This window comes from Tursiops truncatus, chromosome 5 (genome assembly GCF_011762595.2).
Source record: "Tursiops truncatus isolate mTurTru1 chromosome 5, mTurTru1.mat.Y, whole genome shotgun sequence".
NCBI classification, from domain to species: Eukaryota; Metazoa; Chordata; class Mammalia; order Artiodactyla; family Delphinidae; genus Tursiops; species Tursiops truncatus.
In genome coordinates, this window is record NC_047038.1 from 70207691 (window position 1) to 70233006 (window position 25316).

At 38.4% G+C, this 25316-nt stretch overlaps 1 protein-coding gene across 1 annotated transcript in view; it reads left to right on the forward strand.

Moving 5' to 3' along the window:
• The window catches only part of ATP10D (ATPase phospholipid transporting 10D (putative)), a 94960-nt gene that overhangs the window by 36110 nt on the left and 33534 nt on the right, over window positions 1–25316 (forward strand). The window contains 7 exon segments of the mRNA XM_019928231.3: window positions 1825–1931; window positions 2222–2353; window positions 2761–2888; window positions 3009–3261; window positions 14559–14791; window positions 21905–22093; window positions 24242–24851. Of these exon segments, the coding sequence (XP_019783790.2) occupies window positions 1825–1931; window positions 2222–2353; window positions 2761–2888; window positions 3009–3261; window positions 14559–14791; window positions 21905–22093; window positions 24242–24851 (1652 nt within the window).

Sequence of the window (25316 nt, forward strand, 5' to 3'; positions counted from 1 at the left end):
ATTTAATTTCCTCATCTGTAAATCCAGAAAACAGAATTAGGTTAAACCCAAGGACACTGCTAGTTCTGACCATGACCCTATGGTTTGCTCTTTGTGCATAAACCCATATAAATGAAGGAATGTAAGCACACACCTCTTAGAGTGTTTTACAAATTAGAGGAGTGAAATGACAAATCTATTTTCCTCCTTTGTGGTAGGAAACCTTTTTTGAAGAGCTTTTCTTTTCCTTGTAATTCAGATAGCATGGGTAGCAGATACAATGACAATCTTCCTATACTTAATAAAGAAGAAACGACTTATAGACTGAAGTGTATTGCTTAAAAAACAAACTAACTTTAATGCTGAAATTAAGAATGCATTTTCACAAAATAGGTGAAATACGTTGCATTTTTAAAAATTTTCCAATGAGTTTGCTCTGTATTTTTGCCACTATAGTAATTCCATCAAGTAATTACTTTGATAATTTTAAAACTGTTTTACAGAAGATTTCAAACATGCAAAATTAGGAAGAAAAATGTAATGAACACCCATGAGCCCTCACCCAGTTTTAACTATTTCATAATTTTGCCAACTTTGTTTCAAATATCCTTCCACTTCCTTCCCTGCACCTACATCACATCATTTCAATGTCAATACTTCACTATGAATATACAGCAGAAAAAAAACTTAAAAAAAAATACCCATAACATCATTATCACATTTAACTAAATTCAGAACAATTTCTTGATAGCATCTAATACCTAATCTTTGTTCAAATTTCTCCAATTATCTCAAAAAAATTTTTAGAGTCAGTATATTCTAACCAGGATCAAAACAAAGGTCTACACATTGCATTTGGTTGATATGTCTCTAAATTTCCCCTCCGAAGAAATGGGGTCATTTAGCTTGTAGAATTTACCACATTCTAGATTGAGCTGATTGCGTCCTTCCTGAGGGTGGAGTCCCTCTACCACTCCTTTTGCTCCCCCCTCCTCATTCTACTCACTTGTTGAATAGACCAGGTCATCTTGCCCATAGAGCTTACCACTGCAGATTTGGCCGACTGCATCCTTGCATTGGTGGTTAACATGTTTCTCTGGCCTTATTTCCTGAAAACTGTCCAGAGGCACTTTCAGAATCTGATGAAAGAAATTCTCTCCCTAGAAAATGACAAATGTATATAGACGCACACAGGGGAATATTGCATACAGTTTCAAAGGTTTCACAGTTCCCCTGATGCCACAGACCCCTGTTTGATTTGCCCTCTTAGAGCCTTGATTAGGTTCCGAGGGAGATGAGCAATTTCTGTCCTCGAACTTCTGGAGGCTGGAGGCCAGTGATGTCCCCTTGTCCCGTTGGTAGTTATGTTAAGATTGGTGTTGTCAGCCTTATCCTTTCATTATAAAGTTCCCCACCAGCCTTCCACCTAATGATTTGAGCCACTGACTATCATTGCCTAAGAGTAATCCTTGATTTCACCAGGGTCAAAAATGGTAATTTTCTAATTCCAAGAACTTTTCCCTCATCAGCTATTAAGTTACCCCCAAATACAGTTTCTACTAGAGGAAATAGTTTCCTTATTTGGAATATTTTCTAATTTTTGTGGCATCAATACTAGAATTTAACAATGAATGGTAGAAAGCAGTGTTAGAAACCTGTTGTGTCTTTTTTCTCCAGCTAAAGTGGGTAACTGAAATAACAAAAGCAAATGCATCAGAGATTTGCATCTTTTCCTGTGAACTGCCTAACTTCATACTGTAATCAAGAATATTCAAAAATCATTTTTATTTTTACATGCCCATTTTTGCTGTTTAAAAATAAACTTATATGCTGTCTTTCTTATAGAGAACACTCCAACAAAGAACGTGTGGGTCTCAGTAAAGAGAATTTATTACTTAGAGGATGCACCATTAGAAACACAGAGGCTGTCATGGGCATTGTGGTTTATGCAGGTTGGTTATACTTCTGACTTTTCACCATCATCTCCTCTGTGCTTTTCTGCAAGTTAACATTTTCCATTTACTCAAAATGTAATCTCTAGAAGCAGAAAGGAAATTTTGTCTTGATAACCTTAATCATTGGTCTCTGTTTTTCTAAAGAGATCACAAAAAGAAGCTAAATTAACAAAGTATGTTGCATAACTACTTTTCATTAAATTGTCTGCCAGCGAGATATAAAAATATGATATTTGTTACCTGGCTTTAGTTTGCACATTTTCTCACATACTGTGTTACCCATGTAGGCCATGAAACCAAAGCAATGCTGAACAACAGCGGACCAAGGTATAAACGCAGCAACTTAGAAAGAAGAGCAAATACAGATGTCCTCTGCTGTGTCCTGCTGTTGGTTATAATGTGTTTAACTGGTGCATTGGGTAGGTAGAATTTGATTATTTGCTGACATCTTTTCAGCAAGATATTTATTTAAAAGTATTTTCAAAATGAAATTTATGAAAAAGTTTGACTTTTGTAAGGGAGGTTTTATTTGCCAATAATTGCTTTCTTCACATCTTTGTCTCTCTCATTCTCTAACCTGAAAAGCATTAATATTGATTATATCCAGTTACACATGGCCACGGTACTAAAGCGAGCTGGGAAGAGATGTAAGGAGTGAGAGAGACAGAGACAGGAAAATGTGTACCGTTTGAATTTGAATTTGTTTCTTAAACGGTTGGTGTTCAACCAAAACCAATACTCTTATCTCTCTTTCTTTAGGAATAAAGTTCTATATTTGCATAATATATACATAGCATCCTTTTGATGTCTGTACATTTTTTGAAAGGTCATGGAATCTGGTTGAGCAGATATGAAAACATACCCTTTTTTAACATCCCTGAGCCTGATGGACATGTCATATCACCAGTGTTGGGAGGATTCTATATGTTTTGGACCATGATCATTTTGTTACAGGTAATTTCTATTGTACTCATCATAGAATATTAAGATCTTGGCTACTTATCCAGCACTATATGGTTTTTCATCCCTTCTTTTCCACCTTTAACATTTTTAAAATTATTTTGCTCTTCTTAGGTTTTGATTCCCATTTCTCTCTATGTTTCCATTGAAATTGTGAAGCTTGGACAAATATATTTTATTCAAAGCGATGTGGATTTCTACAATGAGAAAATGGATTCTACTGTTCAGTGCCGAGCCCTGAACATCACAGAGGATCTTGGACAGATTCAGTACCTCTTTTCTGATAAAACAGGAACCCTGACTGAGAATAAGATGGTTTTTCGAAGATGTAGTGTGGCAGGCTTTGATTACTGCCATGAAGAAAATGGTGAGTGTTGGGTTTCTGTGAAAACCAGCCTTAAGGTTGGTCGTTTTTGCACCCACTTAATGACTTGGTAATTCTAGCACAGAAGTGCTGTACTTAATCATTGAGTACTTAACTCCTCTAAATGCGCATTGTTTCATTGTTGTCCCTTTAAAAGTTAGGTCAGAAGTTAGTAGGTCAGGAGTTAGTGGGTCAAAGTCAAAGATTCTACTTCCATGGTTTCTTTTCTTTCCTTTTTTTTTTTTTGCCATGGTTTCTCTGAAAGGAAAGTAAATTACCAGTAGTCGTAGAAGGTTGGGGGTTGGATTTGGTGACAATGATATTGCATTATAGATATTTTTGAGAATCTAATGAAACTATGGACCATCTCCCTGAAAAATATTTTGAAAATAATTCCAAAGGGACAACAGTTTCCCCAGACCCCATCATTCAGCCCATAGGTATTCATTGGTCGTTGGCTGAGAATACCTAGTTTAAGAAGAAATAAGATGAACTGAACTTCTGAGGCTAAGGAAGTAAATATATAAATTGTAAGTTTCCTTTAAAGAATTGATCTTCATTAATTTTGTTATTTATAAGAGTAAGTGTACTCCTATGAAAGTAATTATGAGAAATGTCCAAAACAAATTAACCTAGAAGTTAACCACCATTAATCATTTGGTGAATATATAACCATCCATTTCTTTATGCATATTCCTGTATATGTGAAAATACATATTTGCACATTTCCCCTTTTATAAGTTATAATATGTTGTAATAATGCTTTGCAGTTTGCTTTTTTTATTCCTCATTATCTCATGGACCTTTTTCCAAGTCAGTTCATGACTTCACGTTAAGTACATGGTATTGCATTATATGTGGTCAAACTTAGTTTGCTTTTATAACAGTACTTGCAATTAACATTCCTTATTCATTCAACAGATATTTTGTGAGCTCCTAATACGTGGCATGAGTCCCTGATCTCATGTAGCTTAGCGTTTAAGGCAAGAGACAGACAAGATTAAAAATTATGATATACAAAATAAAATTCATCATGCAATATGCATTTCTCTACATACATATTTGTGCAATTATTTTTATAAGATACATGTCTAGCAACTGGATCCAGAGGTTTGCACATATAAAATTTTTATAGATCCTACAAAATTTATCTATAAAATACTGTGCTAATTTATGTTCTCACAACCCAGAAAAATAACACCTATTTTTCACACCCAGCCATAATGGGATGAACTTATTCTTTTTAATTTGTGAGTTTTGTAGTCATAGTTAGCACTTCATTGTCTTAATTTTTCTTTCATTAGTAATGAGATGTTTAACTGTTAACTTTTTATATGTTTCTGGCCATTTGAATATCCTTGGTAGAGTGATCATGTCTTCCTATTTAACAAATGAGTTTTTCTTATTCTTAGTAATCTGTAGGAGGGTTTTATCTATTAAGGCAGGGTTGATGTTCAGCTTGTATGCCCCAGTCTAGGTTGTCTGTGGCCCATGTCTATTTTCGTTTGTGCACTTGTATTGAACCAGTTAAATAATTTGAGTATCAACCTTGATATTATCCTTTTCTTCTGTAGGTGGCAAATATTAATACTTTCTTGGTTCATCATTTATCACTGTATTAGTTTTCTATTGCCACATAACACATTACTACAAATTTGATAACAAATTACTACAAATTTGATGGCTTCAAATAACACAAACATACTGTCTCACAGCTTCTATGGGTCAGGAGTCTGGGTGCATGTAGCTACGTCCTCTCTGAGTCTCTCACCTGGCTGAAATACAGGTTTTGGCTGGAGCTATGATCTTATCTGCGACCCAGGGTCCTCGTTTTGGTTTCCTGGTTTTAGAGTTGTCAGTGTCTTGAGGTTGTAGGACTAAGGCCCCTGCTTCCTTGCTGGCTGTCAGCTTAGAGCCATTCTTAGCTCATAGAGGTGGCCTACCATCCCTTTGCCATGTGGCCTCTCCACAGCATGGCAGTTCACTTCTTCAAGGCTACCAGCCGAACCTCTAGCTTTGAGTCTCTGACTTCAGGTAAGTTGTGGCACCTCTTTTTACCTGATGAGGTCAAGCTACCTAGGATAGGCTTCTTTTATATTAACTCAGATTCAACTGGCTAGACACTTGATTATATCTGCCAAATCCTCTGACCTTTGTCAGGTAACATAATTTAATCATAGAAGTGAGATGCTATCCTGCAGGGTGTGTACACAGGGGTGGGGCAGGAATCTTGGGGGCCATCTTAGAATTCTGTCTACCACAGCCTCTTAACTTTGCTTAGGGTGTCACTTCTTGTGAGAAGTTTTATATTTTTATGAAATCAGTCTTATCAATTATTATGTCTATTATTAAGACTACAGATATTATGATTTCTGCCAGTAGTGTTCAACTTAGACATCCACCTGCCCAGAATTTTAAAAATATACTATATTTCCTCTTAGGTAAATATATTTTAAGCCAGCTTTTGTTGTTACTTGTGTGTATGAAGGATAAAACATTGAGTATCATATAATCACTATACAATGTGAAAAATAGCTAATCATACTGGATATGATATTCTGCATTGTTCCATATTTTTTATTGCATTTTTATTACAAAAGCAATATTTTAGAAAATTTCAGATAAGCCAAAAAAGAAAATTTTAAAGCCATCAGTAACTCCCACCAGAGCAGAAGCAAGAAGAACTACAGTCCTGTAGCCTGCAGAAAGAAAACCACATTCACAGAAAGATGGACAAAATGAAAAGGCAGAGGACTACGTCCCAGATGAAGGAACAAGATAAAACCCCAGGAAAACAACTAAATGAAGTGGAGATAGGCAACCTTCCAGAAAAAAGAATTCAGAATAATGATAGTGAAGATGATCCAGGACCTTGGAAAAAGAATGGAGGCAAAGATCAAGAAGATGCAAGAAATGTTTAACAAAGACCTAGAAGAATTAAAAGAACAAACAAGAGATGAATAACACAATGACTGAAATGAAAAATACACTAGAAGGAATCAGTAGCAGAATAACTGAGGCAGAAGAACGGATGAGTGACCTGGAGGACAGAATGGTGGAAATCTCTGCCATGGAACAGAAGAAAAAAGAATGAAAAGAAATGAAGACAGCCTAAGAGACCTCTGGGACAACATTAAATGCACCAACATTCGCATTATAGGGGTCCCAGAAGGTGAAGAGAGAGAGAAAGGACCAGAGAAAATATTTGAAGAGAATATAGTCAAAAACTTCCCTAACATGGGAAAGGAAATAGCCACCCAAGTCCAGGAAGCGCAGAGAGTCCCAGGCAGGATAAACCCAAGGAGAAACACGCTGAGACACATAGTCATCAAATTGGCAAAAATTAAAGACAAAAATTATTAAAAAGCAGCAAGGGAAAAATGACAACATACAAGGGAACTCCCATAAGGTTAACGACTGATTTCTCAGCAGAAACCCTGCAAGCCAGGAGGAAGTGGAACGATATATTTAAAGTGATGAAAGGGAAGAACCTACAACAATAGTACCCTTGCTGGGTAGATCCAGCAAGGATCTCACTCAGATTTGACAGAGAAATCAAAAGCTTTACAAACAAGCAAAGCTAAGAGAATTCAACACCAAAAAAAACAGCTCTAAAACAAATGCTAAAAGAACTTCTCTAAGTGGGAAACACAAGAGAAGGAAAGGACGTACAAAAGCAAACGCAAAACAATTAAGACTGGTAATAGGAACATACATATCAATAATTACCTTAAATGTGGATGGATTAAATGATCCAACCAAAAGACACAGGCTGGCTGAATGGATACAAAAACAAGACCCGTATATATGCTGTCTACAAGAGACCCACTTCAGACCTAGGGACACATACAGACTGAAAGTGAGGGGATGGAAAAAGATATTCCATGCAAATGGAAATCAAAAGAAAGCTGGAGTAGCAATACCCCAACATTGGGGTCATGTACCCCAATGTTCATTGCAGCACTATTTACAATAGCCAGGACATGGAAGCAACCTAAATGTCCATTGACAGACGAATGGATAAAGAAGATGTGGTAGATATATGCAACAGAATATTACTCAGCCATAAAAAGAAACGAAATTGGGTCATTTGTAGAGACGTGGATGGACCTAGAGACTGTCATACAGAGTGAAGTAAGTCAGAAAGAGAAAAACAAATATCGTATATTAACACATATATGTGGAATCTAGAAAGATGGTACAGATGAACCAGTTTGCAAGGCAGAAATAGAGACACAGATGAAGAGAACAAATGTGTGGACACCAAGGAGGGAAAGCGGGGGGTAGGGGTGGCGGTGTGATGAATTGGAAGATTGGGATTGACATGTATGCACTAATATGTATAAAATAGATAACTAATAAGAACCTGCTGTATAGCAGAGAGAACTCCACTTTGCTGTACAGTAGAAACTAATACAACATTGTGAAGCAAGTATACCCCAATTTAAAAAAAAAAAAAAACTCCCACCAAACTGATTGGACCTCTATTAACCTTTTAGCACATTTCTTTTGAGTCTTTTTCCTGTAAACATTAATATATATGTTTTTTAAACAAAATAGCATTACAGTGTGCTTTGACTTGTATAACCATTTTTCTTAAGACTTCATCATGATCGCCTTTCCATTCTCTCCTTATTTTTCTAATGGTTATGCCATATTGCACTGTAATGACTGCCAAAATTTATGTAACTAACCAACCATTGTTTAGGTTGTCAACAGTCATCTGCTGTGGCAAACAATGCTGCAGTGAACATCACTGTAGGTAAACCCCTCTGTCCATTTGTGAGATTATTATTTTCCAAGATTATCTGATTGTAGATCCCTGTTTTTGAGAAGTATTTTACAGAAGTAATGTTTCACAAAATATATGGCAGGAAGCACTGCATTATTTTTTATATTTGTTGGGTTTTAAATTTTGTATTTGTAGCATCTAAGAGTGCTAATACCAGCCCTCTCCCACCCCTGTCCCTGAATATACACGCTCCTGCCCAGTGAGTACTTCTCTGTGGCCCCTCGTGCAGGGAAGTTACTGAGTGACTGAGAATTAAATGCCATCCGGGCTGAACTGTAATTGATGAGATAACTGTTTGTGAGCCATGGAGTGTTACATACACCACCTCTATGAGGTGCTGACTTTGCCTCTGAACACTTCTCTACCACAGATACATCCAGAGCTCCTGGTCTCTTGTCAGTAATGGTTTTAAAACAAGTATATGTACACAAACACACAAGCACATGCTCTCTCTCTGTCTCTCTCTGTCTCTCTCTGTCTCTCTCTGTCTCTCTCTGTCTCTTTCTGTCTCTTTCTCTAAATGCTGGAGTTAGTAATGATAGGGGCTAGTTTTCCCCAGATTTAACCCTGAGACATTATTTCACTGAAATGAAACTTAGTTAAGCTTTCAGGATTTTTTGGCAAAAGAATTGACTAGGAGATATTTCCATTTAAAACGTTGCTGCTGGGAAATAACCCCTTACCCTTATGCAGTTGAACTAAACACATCTGATGACACCATTGTTTGTTTTAAAACCTTGTAACTTATAAATTTGGTCCATGGACTAAGCATCATCAACACCCAGGTGTGTATTAGAAATGCAGAGTCTCAAGCTCCTATTTAAAGCTTCAATTAAAATCTTCATTTAACAATATCCCCACGTGATTTATATGTATGTTAAACATTTTTTAACCTCCTTTAAAAGATTACTGAAAGTTTTTTTAATAATAAACTTTTTAGTTTAGAATGGTTTTAGGTTTACAGAAAGTTATAAAGATACTATTGAAAGTTCCGGTATGCTCCCTTGCCCAGTTTCCCTTGTCTTAACATCTTACATTAGTCTTAAGATACGTTTGTCATAAGTAATGAACCCATATTGATACTTCATTATTAACCGAAATCCATATTTTATTGGGATTTCCTTAGTTTTTACCAAAGGTCTTTTTCTGTCCCAGGATCCCATCCAGGAAATCACGTAACACTTAGTCATCATTTCGGTGCCTCTAGATTTGACAGTTTCTTAGCCATTCCTTTTTTTGGATGACCTTAAGAGTTCTGAGGGGCATTATTTAGGGATTTTGTAGAATGTCCCTCAATTTGGGTGTGTCTACACAGTGCTTTTATGATGCAGTTTGTGAATCTGATGTACATGGTGGCATCATTTAGTAGTTTCCAAGAACAAGGATTTGGGGATCAAGCCTTCTGAGTCTGATTCCCATCTCCACTGCCTGCAAGCTGTGTGACCCTGGGCAATTTATATAATTTCTCTGGGCCACAATAAAAAGGATCAGTAATAGATCTACTTCATGGGGTGGTTAAGAGATAAGAGAAGATAAATCATGAAAGCACTTAGAGCATGGCACAGAATAAATTCTTTGTAAGTATTAGCTGCTAGTATTGTCATAATTATTGTTGTCAAAATAAGAAATAGGCTTGTGTGTTGAGGAACTCATGGTCCAATGTGGGAGACAGGCATGGAAACATAATATCTTTTTAAGTGCTGTACGATTAAGGTCAGTGTTCTCTTTCCATATTGTTTTGATTTTCAGGCAGTCAGTTTTGGAGGTGGATTTGCCCTGATCAAGGTTTGGGGCTTGGAGATACTGGACAAATTCCTGGAATGCTGGAAATGTGAGGAATTAGTTTAGGATGAAAGGTTTTGTGTCAAGGATATGTGGATGATACAGTTGAAAGAAACTCAGCTGAGTGTGCTGTTTACAAGCAGGTGAAAGTTGGAATGCTGGAAATGTTTGGGGGATTAGTTCATAGCAAAATGTTTGATTGAGGATATGCGGATGATATAGTTGAAAGAAGTTAATCTGAGTGTCCTGTGCTGTTCACCCTTGTGTTTGGCCCTTTGGAGAGCACATTGAAACGTGTGGTAAATGTTTTGTTCCAGAGTCTCATGCTCACTTCTTCCAGATATCAAATAAATGTAAATTATAGGCTGTGAGCAGGTTACTGGATATTTGAAGAGGGGAATTGGAAGAGAAGAGAAAGATTAAATAAGAGAGAAATAAAGTAGTCAACGTAGTACCTACCTTGAGACAAAGGAAAGATTACAGACTTTGTATATTTTCTCTTACGAGCTGGAAAGCAAGAATTCTTTTGCCACTTTGAGGCATTCATGGAACTAACTAGAATCTACTTTACGAGACATAATAAAAGTCTTGATCATTTGCATAGATTTTGTTTATCAGTATAATAATAAACCTCATACCCAATTTTTAAAAAATTTTTCAGAATCTAAGAGTATGGGTCTTAGTAGCTGTGTTTTCTGAATCACATTGTAACTTTACTGATTTATTTCTCATAGCTTTCCACAAAATTATTAAAGATTGAGTCACTCCAGGTCTTTCTAAATTTCTCTCTTGCAGTTCTACTTATTGAGCAAGTTTGTCCTACAGTAACAGCTCAGCCATCTGGCCTTATACTAATTACACAGTTGCACGATGACTGGTTCCCTAATGATGGCTATGGGAAATTCCTAACGTATAGCCTTCATGTTTATATATGTTGTGTAGCATTCTAATTATTTATTCTTAAAATGCTATCACATCATCAGTAAATTTCTTTAGCTGCTCAAGGATTGATCAGCATAGCACTATTGACATTGTGGGCTGGATGACTCTTTCTTATGGGGAGCTGTTTAAGATGTTTAGAAGCATTCTTGGCCTTTGCCCACATGCCAGTAGCACTTCTCCCCAAGATGTAACAACCGAATTGTGTACAAGCATTGCCAAATGTTCACTGGGGGGACAAATTCACCCCTTGCTGAGAATCACTGAGCTAACCTCTTGTATACAAGTAACTGCTAAGGACATATAACACAATGGATACTTGTACTGACTCTGGAGTCACGAAAACCCAAATTCAAATTCTAACTCTACCCACCCAAACTGTTTACTGTTTTACTTTTCTCAGATGCCAAGTGGAACAGTGATAGTTTCTAGTATGTACAATAGCATTATTTTAAAGATAAAAACAAAATATATATGGATACAGTTATATATATAGTTGTTTATATAAAGAACCTAGCACAGCCCACACAATCAAAGACAGTGGTCCTGGCCAGGTGGCCAATTATTATCAAAGTAAGCTAAAGGAAGTGTGAAAAAGGAAGGGGAAAAAAAAAATAATAAAAAGTTAAAAAAAAAATAAAGGACCTAGCAAGGTTCTTGATGAAAAGGAGATATTCAATAAATGTTAACTCCCTACCCTGCAACTTCCCCTTGATGCTAAGGATATTATTCATATGTCTATTCATACATTTACTCATTATTCATTACTCATTCATTTACTCATTACTCATTATTTAAACTGCAAAACATGTACTCATTGAAATCGAGCAGGGGATATTGACCATGTGAAATAATAAGGAATAATACATATTAACTTTTGGGGCTACATTTAGAAACAATATAGCATGAAGACTCATAGTGCTGGCTGTAGATTTTAATATAACTGGTTATAAGACTGATCTGTTTCACTTTTGTGAGATGGGGAAAATTACTTAGTTTTGATTTCTTTATTTCTGAAATGAAGGTGTTAATAATATCTACCTCCGAGGGTTGTTATAGTGATTAAGTGAGACAAATGCCTGACACATAGTAGCATTCAGTAGTACGTGGAAATTGTGGTACCAATATGGTACCACTCAGTGGTACCAATGAGTGGTATGGATGAGAGCCAGTGTAGTTACAGAGGTCTTCAGTGAGGAACTGGCATTTGAACCAAGCCTTTAAAGATGTGCAAGATTGATGTAAGTAGAAAGGAAGAGAACGGACATCCTGAGCAAAGGCACAGGTAAGAATGGAGAACTTCAGAATGTCTGGGACGCAATAAGTGTATCTGTTTTTGAAGCTGAAATGTCATACAGGGAAATAGTCTGTACTTTTTAGGCAGAGAATATAATGAAACTTACAGAACTGCAGAACTGGAAAGGATCTTGAAGTCATTGCGTCCAGATTATTCATTCTTCTAATAAGAAAACAGAGGCCTAGCAAGAGCAAGTGATTTGCTGAAAAGCCACTTAGTCTTTGGAAGAGTTAGTTCTAGAACCCAGAATCTTAGCCTTTCCTTGTCCTTAAAAAGTATAGACAAAAACTATTAAATAGGATATGCAAATATTCTTTACTTTATAAATTAACTTGCCAAAAGCTATACTTTATTCAGTAGCTAGACTTAGCCTGAATACAGGCAACTAGCGATCCAAACAAGCACATATAACAAGACAGACAAGGCCCCTCCTCTCGTAGAACTTATATCGGAGAAAATCGTCACAAATAAATTAATTTTTACATAAAAAATATTAAATAGTGAAAAGTGCTATGCAGAAAATTATAATGGGGTGATATAATATAGAATGAGCAGAAGGCTACTTTGGATGGTTGAGCAAGGCTTCTCTAAGGGGGATATCAGAGCCTAGATCTGAATGACATGATCTTTGAATTCAGGGGTAAAAGCCTTCCAGTCAGAGGGAGCAGCTAGTATGGGGTCCTCAGACTGAAATGAGCTTGGCAATATTCAAAGTAAAGAAAGAAAGGCCAGTGAGGCTGGATTTAGTGCAGAAGAAGGAGCGGCAAGAAAGTTAGGTCAGGGGCTTCCCTGGTGGCGCAGTGATTGAGAGTCCGCCTGCCGATGCAGGGGACACGGGTTCGTGCCCCGGTCCTGTGCTCCGCAACGGGAGAGGCCACAGCAGTGAGAGGCCCGCGTACCATAAAAAAAAAAAAGAAAGGTCAGCCTAGGCTGGATCATTTTGAGTTAGGTACACCAGGATAAGAAGGTCAGATTTTATTCTAAGGGAACTGTGGAGCCGCTGGAAAGTTTTGTGCAGGGAGTGGTCTGCTCTGCTTTATGTTTTAGAAGATCACTCTAGCTACTGTTTTAATGATGGTGGCTTGGATTAAGGTAATGGAGGTGAAGAGAAGTTTAGATATTCGGGATATATCTTGGATGAATAATAGACAGCTATTGGTGATGCTCTGAATGTGGGGGTGGGGGGCGGCGTAGGGAACAAAAAACAAATCAAGGAGAATCTTCAATTTCTGGTGTTAATAGCTAGGTAGATATTTAGGTACCATTTACAAAGATGAGAAAGACCAGAGAAAGAGTAATTGAGGCGGGGGTGGTGATTTGGAGGAAGAGAGGAAGCAGTCTACATTTACCATATACCAAATTTAAGATGTCCATTGTTTATTTATTCAACAAGTATTTATTGCGTATGTATCACCCCCTTCTCTGGGCTTTAGGAATATCAGATTAACAAAAGACAAAATTCCTTGCCCTTTTGGAGTTTATATTGTAATGGATGATTCAAAAAATTAAAAATAAGGTATATGATGTGTAGATGGTGCTAAGTGCTGGGGTAGGATATGTAACAAACAGTGTGGTTAGATCTGGGAAGGCTTCATTGACAAAGGGATACCTCCAAGTCTCCTTGAAGTTGTAAGGGGGTGAGCCATGCAGATATCTGCTGGAAGAGCCTCATGGACATCCAACTGGAAATGTCAAGTAGAGAGTTGGATGTCTGAGTCTAAATTCTAATTAGAGGTTAGAGTTGAAGGAATAGGTTTGGGGGTCTTGTGCACAGAGATGATATTTCAAAGGTGGGGGGGACCAGATGACATCACCAAGAAAGAGTATATAGGTAGTGAAGGGAAGGAGCTCCTGCAGCCATCCAGTATCTGAGGACTGAGGAGAAGAGGAGACAGCAGGAGAAACTAAGAAGTAGCCGCACTGAAGCAGGAGGAAAAACAGTACACGTGGTATCAAGAGAAACCGAAAGAGACATTTGAAAGGAGAGGACGTTGGATATTGCTAAGAATTCAAAAAAGATATGAATAGATGCAGTCACTGGGTTTGGTAACTTGGAACTAGCTCATTGACAACCTTGACAAGAGCAGTGTCCGTGGAGAGAGATAGAAAGCCATGAGGCTAGTTGAGAGACAACGTAAAAGAGGGGAGAGTTGTTAAGAGTGAAGCGCTTGAGAAGGGCATGCAGATCACAGTGTGAAGGGTTTGGTGTTTGAAACTTCATCCATAGTAGTATGAGGGAGGGCAGAGGGTTTGGGTACAGATGCAGATAGGTTGGTAGATTTGACAATGGGGAGAGAAGGGAGTTCCTCTCTGATTGCTTCTACTTTTCTCAATGATGTAAGTCCATTCACTCAGTATTGGAGGAGTTTGGAGGCCAGGTTTAAAATGGGAGGAGATGGTGTGAAATAGCTGTTTAAGTAAATGCCTGACATACTCAACCTGCAAGAGTTTCCTCTCAGGGAATGACCCGGTGTGATTTTTATCCCCCAGCCAAGAGGCTAGAGTCCTATCAGGAAGCTGCCTCTGAAGATGAAGATTCTGCTGACACTCCCAGTGGCTCCCTCAGCAATATGGCGAAACCAGGGGCCCCCAGCTGCAGGATGGTTCGCAGTGGACCTTTAGGAAGTATATCCTCAGATCATCTTACTGGGAGCTGTTTTGCTCTAGGAAGTGGAGCCAGTGAAGTCCCTCATTCCAGACAGGCTGCTTTCAGTAGCCCCATTGTAAGTGTGAATGCATGACGTGAATCTTGTCTGTCCACGGTTAATAATGAAAGAACATCCTCGTAATTAGAATAGAGCCAAACGCTGTTGTCTTTTCTACCTGAGAGGAGACTGCATAAGTGCAGCTCAGTGTGACTGCCACATACAATATCCTAATTTTGGAGATAATTCAGTGTTGAGAGATAGTATATCATTTCAGAAAAAACCATAATATTTCTGGCCAGGGTTGATAGCCTGGAGAAAGTAGCCTTGGTTTAAGGATCATGGCTCACTTTCAGAACCAGCAAAACTACCACAGAGGAATCTATAGACAGGTAAGTGTGTCTAACTGATAGGGAAGTTCAAAAGCCTTTTGGTATCCTCCAAGGCCTTTTTATCTCTTTGCAGTCTTCCCCCAGATCCACCAAATCTGTGCTCTCTTCCCCATTCCTAGTCCTGAGAAGGTAATTTTCTAATATTTCTATATCAGAGCTCAACAGGGTGTGTTCTTGAGTCCTGAGGGGAAAACATAGAAAAAGGACCATGTGGAAGATGGGAAAGAGGAAAAATACTCGTGTGAAAGAATTAGAAATCAAACGTTTTGCTATACTTAAAATTCTATAAAATTTCAACTGCCTTCCACGTTTCATTAACTCTTGTGTTAACCAAGATGAAGATTCCCCAGCTGTGAGACTGGTAAGCAGTTGGTGACCTCTGAAATAAGTTACATAACAAGAAAGAAACAGCTTTGGGGAAACTTTGTGTTTCTCCATTGAATTTATATAGAATTTCAGAGTAGAGATATGATCTGAATAGACCCCAGGGATCTCATTCGTCCTGGAAAGGCCTTGAGGGGAATCTGGCTCTTTTCAAAGTTCCACCAAATGTACAATTTCAGCAACTAGGAAGATCATTTCACTGCAATTCGTCCTGTGCATTTCTGTGGCTCTAAGGATATCATACCTGTTATATTCTATCATTGCCATATGTCAAGCTATGCCAAACATCTGGACTTAATTTTTCTCCAACTTCTGAAAAAAAAGGGTGGGGGGAGAATGCACACCACCTCTTCTCTGTACTGATTTTCAGGCTGTATCAGAAATAGGTATCTATTTTCTTCTATTTTATCAATTTTGCCCATTCCTCTGCTGATCTTTTTTTTTGTTTTGTTTTGTTTTTCCGGTACGCGGGCCTCTCACTGCTGCGGCCTCTCCCGTTGCGGAGCACAGGCTCCAGACGCGCAGGCTCAGTGGCCATGGCTCACGGGCCCAGCCGCTCCATGGCATGTGGGATCTTCCCGGACCGGGGCTTGAACCCGTGTCCCCTGCATCGGCAGGCGGACTCTCAACCACTGCGCCACCAGGGAAGCCCTGGTGATCTTTTATTTCCTACCCACCTGAAGTTAACCACATAGTGACACATGTTTGGTTGGAAGTCAAGGGTATTAGCAACCAGGTTGGACTGTGCCATGGTCTCCCTCGTGGTTTCCTGATCCAGCCTCACGCTCTTCCTGGAACAAAGGATTGTTTCCTAGGTTAAAGTCATTATGGTTTTTGTACCATTTCCCATTTAAAACTTATTCTCCCCTCACTGCCTACCTCTGTCTACCAGATCTGATGAAATACTTCCTTCTTTAAATATCATTTCTCCTGAAGATTTCTCAGACTGTCTTTTCTAAGTTCTGTTTACACAGTCCCTCCTGCCCTTCAGTCCCTTAGTCCTCATGACATTGGCCTTGTTTCTGCCTCTGACATAGACCTTGCTCCTTGAGAGCAAGGACTTAAATCATCTTGAATCCCCGGCATCTGAGGTCAGTGCCTTGCATGTCCACTCTCAATAAGGTATCGTGAAGGTGGTTATATGAAACTGCTCAACAGGCTCAGTCTTCCCATTCAGTTCATGTTTTCACTTGCCCTGTACTCCAATGCCATGTGTCATGCTGATTATATAGATGCTCTGGGATTGCTGTTCTGTTTTGTGTTTTCAATACTACACCCTTACATATAGGATAAAGAGGTCTTCCTTGAATTATGAGACCATTTCTCACTCTTACTGTAGACAAGCCGATTCTATCCTTCTTGGAGACTAACGATTATTTTGAGAAAGCTATAGATCCTTTGACCTGAAAAATTAGCATCTGTAAAAATTGTGCATATGATTCTAAAAGTCCATCCATGGAGCCCAGGTTGAGAACACCAGCTTGAGAGCACACTGAGAGCTGTGATGTCCAGAAGTGGAAGGTTGGAAGATGGCGCCCTTCATGAGGGAGGCAAGGTGAGAGTCAGAGAGCGAGGATCTGAGGTCAGGGTGCCGGCCAGGGTGCGCCGGCTTTGGGAGTTAGAATGTCATTGAGGACCGTGAGTCCCGGGTTCATGTGACCTATTTTAGAAATAGAAGCCTTAACTTTCTAAGTCAGTGTTTTTATGCTTCTTTAATCCTCTAGAAGTTTTCATTCAGCAAGCATGCTATTCATTCTACCTGGAGTGTTGTCCTCTTACATCTTTATATGGCTGTTTCCTTTTTTTTCACTGAGGTCTCAGCTCAGATGTCACCTCCTCAGTAAATCTTACCTACCACGCAATCCAAAGTACATTCCATCCCTCCCACTCTTGTCTCAATCTAGAAGCAATTTACTTATATGTTTAGAGGTTAGTGCTTCCCCTACCTAGAATGTGAGTGCCACATACCTGGGATCCCATCTCTTCTGTGCACCCCTCTTTCCTTGAGGAGTGCCTGACACCATAGATCAACAATAAATGTTTATAAAAGGAGTGAATTAATGAATGGACTAATGGAAGACAATGGCATAATACTAGACCAGGGATATAAATGAATAAAACATGCCCCCAGCCTTCATCTTTGTTCTAGGTAGAGGAAGCAGACATATGAGTAAATAAAGATAACCCTGTATTAAAGATGCAGTAATGGTAGTTAATTCAGAGTATAGTGAGGGCACAAAGAAGGGAATGATCAACTCTACAGGGGCGAGAAGAGATCAAGAAAGGCTGCAAAACAGAGATAAAACGTAACTTATGATTAGACTAATGAGTAGGGGGTTACACAGTAGAAAATGAAGGAAAAGCACTTGGGGCAGACAGTGTGTAGCATGTGCAAAGGCTCAGAACCACAGAACTGGGGAGAACATCGTGTGGAGGAGGAGCTGTCCATGTGCAGTTATTGGCCTTTGTCTTTTTTCTTCAGGTCTGTGGTATTTAGGAATCTGAAGGAGAAGGCATTTGTGTCTATATTTAAAGTGAGGATGGCAGTGGGAAATGAAATAAAACCCTCAGGTACAGGTGGAGCTAGGGGAGGAGTAGGGCACAGTATTAGAGCTTGGTCAACTTGATCTCCCACGCGGAGTATCTTTGTCCATTATTAAACCGTGGACATTTTAGATTTCGCATAAACAATTAAAATGCGTCCTAATCACTCAATTTTAAAACAAATTTAACATTCAGTATATAGTAAGGCTACCCAAAAGCTTTGGCAGACACTATGAGATGGCAGAGAAGTCTTGGCCAACATTTGCTTGTTTAATTTGGATTTATATAGGGTGAAAAAAAGAAAGAAAGGAAGGAGTGGGGGGAGGGGGGGAGAGAGGAAGAAAGAAAGGTGAATGTGAAATCTGCAAGCTGGTAGGAAAGCATAATATGAATCATGGGGGTAAATCTAAAATTTCAAGTAGCCAGATGTTATCTAAAATGAGGACAAAGATGTTGGACTCCCACCATGAAATAGATAAGGCTTAGTTCAGTTATGGGAAGCTGTTCACATTGTGTTCTGTATTCCCTAATTAGGAGTACACATTTTCAATGCATTAAAAAAATGTCTATTTGAGGTCAAGTGGGAGGGGTTTATGTATTTGCTTTCTAAGGAGTAACATCTTTTCAATCTGTTTCTCCACCCCCTTCTTTATGGAATATAAAACCAGCAAGTGTCTGATAGTAATGTACAGCAATAACATTTTGTGGCTTATCCATGTACCAGTTACTGAGTTGGGGATCCAAAAATCTACGAGAAATGTTCAGTCATAAAAAAGAATGAAATAATGCCATTTGCAGCAATGTGGATGGACGTAGAGATTATCAGAATAAGTGAAGTAAGTCAGAGAAAGACAAATATCACATGATATCACTTATATGTGGAATCTAAAAAAATGATACAAATGAATTTATTTATGAAACAAAAATAGACTCACAGACAGAAAACAAACGTATGGTTATGGAAGAAGAAAGGGGAAAAGGTTAAATTAGGAGTATGGGATTAACAGATACAAACTACTATCCATAAAATAGATAAGCAACAAGGATTTACTGTACAGCACAGGGAACTATATTCAATATCTTATAACCTATAATGGAAAAGGATTTGAAAAAGAATAGATATAGATACAACTGAATCGCTTTGCTGTACCTCTGAAACATTGTAAATAAACTATTCTTCAATTTAAAAAAATGTACAAAAATCTATAAGATATGGTCCTTCCTTTAGAGGAACTTACACACCCTGTGGGGAGAGTACATATGCATGGAATCATTTAAAGCTGGATGGTTTGGGCCTGGTTCTTGGAGTAATCGGAGTTCAGAGAAGGTAGGATCTGTCCATTATAGAAAAAAGAGAGCAAAAGTCAATTTTGTAATAGAAGGTCTCCATGGGGAAAATTTGGATCTTAGGTAAAAACACCTGTGATATAATCTTACAGATAAGAATTGCATGTGATAACACTATACTTTCTCCTCAATTCAGCAACTGAATATCTTAGTCACTAGGGATTAACTTATTTTAGAGACAGCAACTAAAGTGGAAGAACATTCTGTTCCTGCAGTTTCATTTTGACATGTATCTTTCCTTAAATCTTCTTCTGGGCTCTTCTTTATATTATTTTATGATGCTTCTAGGGTCTTGTATGGTCCGGAGTTTCTTACATTTATTTTGACAGTACTTTTTATAAACACAGTTTTGCTGACCAGAGCCCCAGCTTTGGTCAGCTCCAGGATCTCTTTTATTCTCATGATCACAGCACAGGTTCTTCAATTCCCCAAATGACTTATTAGATTGACTTATGTCTTTGTCACAAAGACAGAAGTTACAAATCTTCATTAGCCTTAGAGTAACTTCAAAATGCAGTAGAGTCCTTATGTTCTGAAGCCAGTTATTAGTCAATGCGGAGATCATTGGCACAATGAAATCACTATTTGCTTCTAAGGTCCCTAACTCAATCCTAGTCATGTTCCAAAGAGCAAACGTCCCTAAAAAATAAAATTAGGGAGACCTGCACATACTAGCCTCTTCTTGGAGATTCCTGGTACCCATTAAACGCTCTGAGAAGTGCTACAGTAAAGCACTGTTTAAACATTTCTTAAATTTATTTCAGTATGGAACTCCTTGGGGTTTTGCTTAATTCGCATAAACATTCTGAGAAGGATGCCTCTGGAAATATTGCTCCAACCCATGGCGTCTGTCACACTCACTAGATGACAGTATCATCATAGACCTTCATTAATCCTATGCAACAAGGTTCCTGAGTATCGAGTGAGAAAGAAGTCTCAGATGTTGCCACTCTCTTCTGCTGACTTTGGCAAGGGGGTCCTCAAGGAAAGGGTGGTTCTCTGAGTCACTGAGGGCCCAGCACAGGCACTGGCTCAGTGTTACTATGTGTGAGACGCGGGAGGAAATGTGGCCAACTCGTTAATGAACGGCCATCAGATTACAAGTGCTTACGAACTCCATCAAACTGCAACAGGGTTCAAATTTTGCTAAGTCAAATATCACGGAGCAAGAGATGCTGTTTTTAGATAGAAATTTAAGAATGCCTTGTGACAGCAGAAAACTGGGACCTTTGAAACCCATTGTTAGCCTGGTAACCTGCCCGAAGGTGAGTGTATCGTTCGAGAAGGAGAAGGAACATTAAATTATTTGGGTTTCTGTTGTGCTGTTCTCATGTCTCTCATTCTCTCATTTACTTTATACAGCCACCCTGTGAGGTAGGTGTACTTTTTACCATTATTCAGAAGAGGGAAAATGAAGCTCAGAGGGTTAAGTAAGCAGCCTTAGGCCCCTAGAGGGTATGCAGTGGGTCTAGGACCTGAACCCAAACCCATGTGATTCCCAGCCTGTGCTCTTTTCTTATTGAGGCTGTGCTACATCTCACCAAACTCCTAAGCATAAGATGCGAGCCACGGTCACTCTGAATCTAATATCACACATCTCCGTATTTTACTCTGTTCTCTCCATCACCTCTCCTGGCTTTTCTGCAGTCAGGACTCCTCTAGAATACAGTGGCACTTTTGTGAAAACTTGATTCAGAGGAGATGGCCCCTTTTTTTGACTCATCTGAAAAATTTGTAAAGCAGTTGACTGCATACTACAGATTTCTAGTACAACATTCTTTCATTAAAACTAGTACTTCTAAATAAGAATGAGAAGGACCGTGTTTAACGAAATGAAGTATTTTCCCCCAGTAAGCAAACTTCTTAAAGCCAGTTTGTAAATGGAATTGTACAAAAGAGAGGGGCATAGGGCACAGTTGCCAAAAATATTTGATGATCAGAAATCTCTTAGAGGGACCCTTGGATATTAGCGTCTTGTAGCATATTACCAGGAAATACGGATGAACTCTGTTAGCGTGCTTATAGTAATTTTATTTCGGAGGGTTGGTTTTTAACAATAGTAGTGCTTTGAGCTGTAAAATATTTTGTTAAAATAACATAGTATGAATAACGCGCTCACTTTTAAAAGAATTGATATTCATCAGTTGCTGTGGGATGAATATATGCCCAAAGTAGGTAGACTCCTAGACACAATAAAATAAAGCTCTGCCCTGTGTATTTCAAAATAAGAAAACTCACTCAGCTAGTTTTTGGTGAAAGGCATTGCTCCTCTCTTGCTTACTTTGAGTTAATAGTCAAGGTAGTCTCCATTCATATTATGCATTCTGAATTTTCTATTTAATTTTTTTCTCTTTTATTTCCCTATTCTCACATCCCATGACACCATGTCCATTAAATCTTTTTTAGAAGAATAAAGTTTACTGTCTCATGCTTCACAGATTCTGGTTAGAAAAGCTCACGTAGATTTAAAACTCGTATTTTTAGGTACTTATTGTAACAACACGTTCTCTTTTTGGATCTTCAGGAAACAGATGTGGTACCAGACACCAGGCTTTTGGACAAGTTTAGTCAGATTACACCTCAGCTTTTTACCCCACTGGATGAGACTATCCCAGATCCACCACTGGAGACTCTGTACATCATCGACTTCTTTATTGCTTTGGCAATTTGCAACACAGTAGTGGTTTCTGCTCCTAACCAACCACGGCAAAAGGTGAGTCTCTAATGCAAACAAGGGTCACCTTCCAGAAGAGAATTTTGGGTTTAAATGTACTTGTTATGTTGTCTTATTATGTGGATCGTAATTAACAATAGTAGCAGGTAATATTTATACATTACTTAATCTGTACTCTGAACTTACGATGTTCTAAGTGATTTACTGGTACTAATATGTTTAATCCTCCCAACAGCCCCATGAGTTAGGTGCTGTTACTCTACTGTTCCCCATTTTACAGGTGAGCTTAAGTAACTTGCCCAGGGTCACAGGACCAGTTTGTGGGAGAGATAGGATTGAACCCAGGAAGTGTGGCTCAGAGCTACTATACTATTTTGCCTCTAGGAGGATAGCTGATGAGAACAGTTCTTGGAAACTATGACTGTTCATTTTGCTTTAGTTTGCTTACCAAATTTGAAGCTTTCTGTGAAACTTCTAAAACCTCCAACATATGCACTACATCAAGCAAAATATAAAGTATTAAATTCATTATCATGTTTAATGATAATGTCCCTTTTCATGTACCAGTTGGGTAATGTAAACTCAATCGCTCTAAAATCCAATACATCTATAATATACCAAGGTTCTGCAGTTCCCACACAAGCTGGATTTTTAAAGTCTCTTTGTAGCTTAGAATCCATGGAAAATTCATTTTCAATTAAAAAGAAAAACTTGTTTTAGAGACTGGTGATTTACCGCTTGCTGTGCCATCTTCCTTGAATATAACTATCTCCCCTTTTGCATACATCTATTTAAAATTCAATTTGCGGCACAACCCAGTTAAATTTTAATTTTCTGTTAGATCATTTTCTCTTGGCAACTTCAGAGGTGGTCAGTTTTAACATAAAAATGTTTTACTTCCCATTAAGCTTTCATTTGATCAGAAACTGTATTTTTATAAGATTTCAACTAGAAATTTGCTCTTTGAAAACGTACATAGTTAGAGGATAACTCACTGGATGTTCTGTTTTTCTCCCCATGTAACACTTTTTCATATACATCTGTTTCCAATATAGACATCTTTTGGCGTTTTCTGTTTAAGAAATATAGTTGCCTTCTCCCCAAAGAATATAATATTCTGTAGCCTGAAAGAAAATCTCTGTAGACATATAAGAGCCTAAGCCTTATGATATTTTAAGGTAGTGACAGAAAGGCAATGAATAAAGAGTTAATCAGAATTCATGTGGAGTACAGAAACGTCATCTGTGCTTGAGTTTCACTTTTCATTTTTGAGTTGCCAGTAAGTTTGAAAATTGACCAGCCTGAGTCCCTCAAACTATCATAAAATTAATACTTATTAGGAGAAGATTCTTTAATGCCTTGGGCATTTCTAAATGAGAAAATTTTAGCATTCAATTAATTGGTCATCCCAATTAGTTATTAAATTCTAAATTTAATCACTGATAAGAGTTAAGATCTAGAAGAAATCAGGCTATGAACAGGAAAAAGTTCTATAAAAATAGAAATTTGAATTCCTATTATGCTGATAATTCTTCTGTGAGCTACTTTGTTTATTGGCCTACTTTGCTTAAAAGGTCACATTAACAACCTTTTTTAGAACCTGGAAAATAAAAGAAAAAAAATACATTTTGTTAATCTTTCGATTTACTTTCTTCCAGTGTTTTAAATGTGTATTATGATACATTTGTTTTTATACTGTTTTTTAATACTATTTTTTTAGCTTTTTCAATAGTGCCCTGTAATCGTTATAAACTTGACCTTTAAATGTTATGTAACATTTTAAGATGTTTCTAATTTGCTATTATTAAATCCTTGCTTGTAATTTTTAAATTGTTATTGCTAGGATGCATATAATAAAGATTATTAATTTTTTATAGTTTAAGTTATTTCATTAGGGAAATTTGCTATACGTATGCCCACTGCTAGCAATGTAGCATTTTATGTCTTTTGCTATCAGTTTTCTTCCTAAGTGGTTTTGAAATTCACGATGCCATCAACATTAGTGCATCTTTTTCATCATGGCTATTTTTATTAACGTTTCCTGTGGCATTTGTAAGTGTGAAGCAGGCTGCCATGTGAGGGAGTGGTAACTCTTCATATCTCCTTTTTTCCCCCCGTTTGACCTCACAGTTGTTACCAACTGCCTTTGACTGTATTATTGAGACCTTCCCATATTATCTTTCCTAGATTGGACTCTCTTCTCTGCATGCAATGCCCATTAAGTCTTTGGAAGAGATTAAAAGCCTCTTCCAGAGACTGTCTGTCCGAAGATCAAGTTCACCATCTCTTGCCAGTGGGAAAGAGTCATCCTCTGGGGTCCCAAATGCCTTTGTGAGCAGACTCTCTCTCTTTAGTCGAATGAAACCAGCTTCACCTGTGGAGGAAGAGATCTCCCAGAGCAGCAAGAGTCCCCAGGGCTCTGGTAACTCAGCTTGTCGCATAGAAACTGAGAAGCAAGACAGCAATGTGGATGTCACAAACGGCAAGGTGGAATCCCTCCCTGGACAGCCCTTGGCCTGCAGCCTGTGTTATGAGGCTGAGAGCCCGGATGAAGCGGCCTTAGTATATGCCGCCCGGGCTTACCAGTGCACTCTGCAGTCCCGGACCCCAGAGCAGGTCATGGTGGACTTTGCTGCTTTGGGACCATTAACATTTCAACTCCTACACATCCTGCCCTTCGACTCAGTAAGAAAAAGAATGTCCGTTGTGGTCCGGCACCCCATTTCCAACCAAGTCGTGGTGTATACAAAGGGCGCTGATTCTGTGATCATGGAGCTGCTCTCAGTGGCTTCCCCAGGTGGGTTCATACAGGACTGAGAGGGAAGTGATAGGAAGGGCTTGGAGATCGAAGGGCCACTCTCAAGGGATTTATAAAGGCAAACAAGCAGATCTGTAGGGATGCGTCACCCTTGGTGAAGTGTAGGGGAAGCTGCCTAGGATCTGGTGAGAAAGCACCTAAGTTTTGGGGTTACATAGACAGGGTTCAAATCTGGATTCTGACAGTAGCTATGTCTTGATAAAGTTACCTAACTGTCCTTTGCCTTCAATAGGTGGGGATTATGGTACCTCCTTTATAGGTTCCTGAGAGGTTTAATGATATACTGTATGCAATATATGCCGCGCCTCTGACCAGAGCCTAGAAAATGGTAAATGCTCAATAAATGACAGCCAGCATCCTTATAATCATTGTGACAGTCATTATCGATGGTGTGGGAATGGTGTTTGTATTAAGTTCTTGGTACTTTTCTCTCCCCAGGGAAAA